This window comes from Triticum dicoccoides, chromosome 2A (assembly GCF_002162155.2).
Source record: "Triticum dicoccoides isolate Atlit2015 ecotype Zavitan chromosome 2A, WEW_v2.0, whole genome shotgun sequence".
NCBI classification, from domain to species: Eukaryota; Viridiplantae; Streptophyta; class Magnoliopsida; order Poales; family Poaceae; genus Triticum; species Triticum dicoccoides.
The window spans coordinates 448340833-448342896 of NC_041382.1; the positions used below are offsets into that span (position 1 = coordinate 448340833).

General features: G+C 56.1%; 1 protein-coding gene across 1 annotated transcript; it reads right to left on the bottom strand.

Moving 5' to 3' along the window:
- Positions 1-320: 320 nt before the first annotated feature.
- Positions 321-1609, bottom strand: LOC119354845 (LOB domain-containing protein 40-like). The gene has a single exon (XM_037621596.1). The coding sequence runs from the start codon at positions 1414-1416 to the stop codon at positions 493-495; it is 924 nt and encodes a 307-aa protein (XP_037477493.1). The 5' UTR covers positions 1417-1609; the 3' UTR covers positions 321-492.
- Between the last annotated feature and the right edge of the window lie 455 nt (positions 1610-2064).

A 2064-nucleotide genomic window follows, 5' to 3' on the forward strand; every position in this document is an offset into this window, starting at 1 on the left:
GAATCTACACTCTAAAATATGTCTATATACATCCATATATGGTTTGTATTAAAATCTCCAAAAAAACATGTATATATACATTCATATATAGTTTGTATTGAAATTTCTAAAAAAAATGTATTTAGAAACGGAGGGAGTAGCATTGTAGAGACGATCATTTTTAGCATCCGAAAGCACCGAGCGGACGTAAAAGAACCAGAGATCTCCAATGACGTTGGAGCTGACAAGGGCAGTGCGTGCAGGAAGCCGTAGAACCGTAGCTAGAACGCTTAGATTTCAGGATCCAATCATACCGGACTGACAAAATGCACCCTAGAACAGACAGCAAAACACATTTTTTATTGGAAAAATCTTGGCCATGCGGGAGCTATTGTCTGTACACTCATTGCAACCATGAAACAAAAACGAACTAACGGACCTAATTTTTTTCCAATTAAAGGTAAAAGAGTCCATCAAATAGCTCTATATTCTTTTCACAAGGTAAATGTGCTTTTAGAGGAACCGGAGCCCGACGAAAGCCGGCTCCGCCGCGGTCCGGACGCTCAGGTGAAATCCGGCCGGCCGTACTGCGACGGGAGCGAATCCAAGCGTAAGCTCGAGCGCTAGTTCTTCGTCCTCCTCCTTTTCGACCTCCTCCGCGTGCTCTGCGGCCGGCTCTGTGCTCTGCTCCTGCTCCTGCTCCGCCTGGCTGACGTGCGACCCCGCCTCGGCCTCCGTGTCTGCGGACGCCTCTTGCTGGCAGTGTGGCTCCACGGGGTCCTCGTGTCGGCTGTCGGAGGATTCGTGGCTCGGAGCACGCTGGGACGCGCCCTCCTCCATCTCCTTGCGGTGTTGACGATCCAGCTCCTCCTCCGCCGTGGGCGCCCGCGTCTGAGGCTGCGGCTTGGGCTTGGGCTTGTTGTTGGAGTCGCTGGACGGGTTGTGGTGGGACGAGGCGGAGGACGCGCGCTTGAAGCGGGTGCGACCCGGCTTGGCGACCTTGTGGAGCCTCCCGTCGGCGGCTGGCGAGGTGGAGACGTGGCGGATGTCGTACGCCTTGAGCGGCGGTGTCCGGTCGGCGGCGGCATCCTCGGAGGAGACCTGGACGATGGGCTTGCCGCTGAGGACGGCCTCGACGGCGGCCTGGCACATCTGCCAGTTGTTGGACCAGAGCAGGCCGACGGAGCCGTATATGGGGTTGACGATCCGGCCGCAGGCCTCGTAGAGGAGCGAGCGGAAGATGCCGGGGCGGAGGCTGTCGTCCGTGCCGGCGTTGATGAGGTTCATGAGCCCCGCGCGGCCGTAGAACTTGGCGAGGAAGACGGTGGCGTTGGCCTGCGCCTCGGGGCTCTTGATCCACTGCAGGCAGGGGCGGATGCTGCAGTCCTCGCTGCAGCCCTTCCGCAGCACGCGGCAGCCGTTGCAGCTAAGCCGCATCGTCGTCGTCGGTCCTTGAGTGTACGTGCTGGAGCCTGCACAGGCAAGGAGACCTAGAAGGAGAAGGTGTCTACGAGGAGAGAGGGAGGGAGAGGAGAGAGGAGGGTGGTGGTGGTGGTGATGTATTGATGTGATGTGAGCTATGCAATCCAGGAGCGATTGATTGTGATGATATAAAGAAGAAGGGAGAGCGGGACGGCGCCAGTGGTTTTGCGAAAACTGGGAACGGGCTGGTGCTGGTATTAGGCTATTGGCCGCGTCGCGAGTCCGAGGAGGCAATTTGATGACTGGTACGTGTACTTGACTGTCTTTGTTTACTTCCACTAGTTACGGGGGTGCATCCCCCCTAGCGAAACATCCCTCCCATTACCGTGGGTGCTCTCTCCGTCCCCGGGTTTGCCCGGCTTCTGGTTTCCCAGGTGGACTTTCTTGCATAATCCAACCAACCAACTATTCAAGCGCCCTTTTTGATTTATATATGTACGTATCGCTGCATAAATTATTTCGGTTTTGCGAAATCTTAGGTGCCTCAAATTTTTTCCTCACGTCGGTTGATTTCTGTTATGCAGGACGCCGAAGGTGGGGATGGCACGAGGAGCGGCAGCGATGAGAGCGGCGGCGAGTTGCCGTGTCCCGGATGGAGATGAA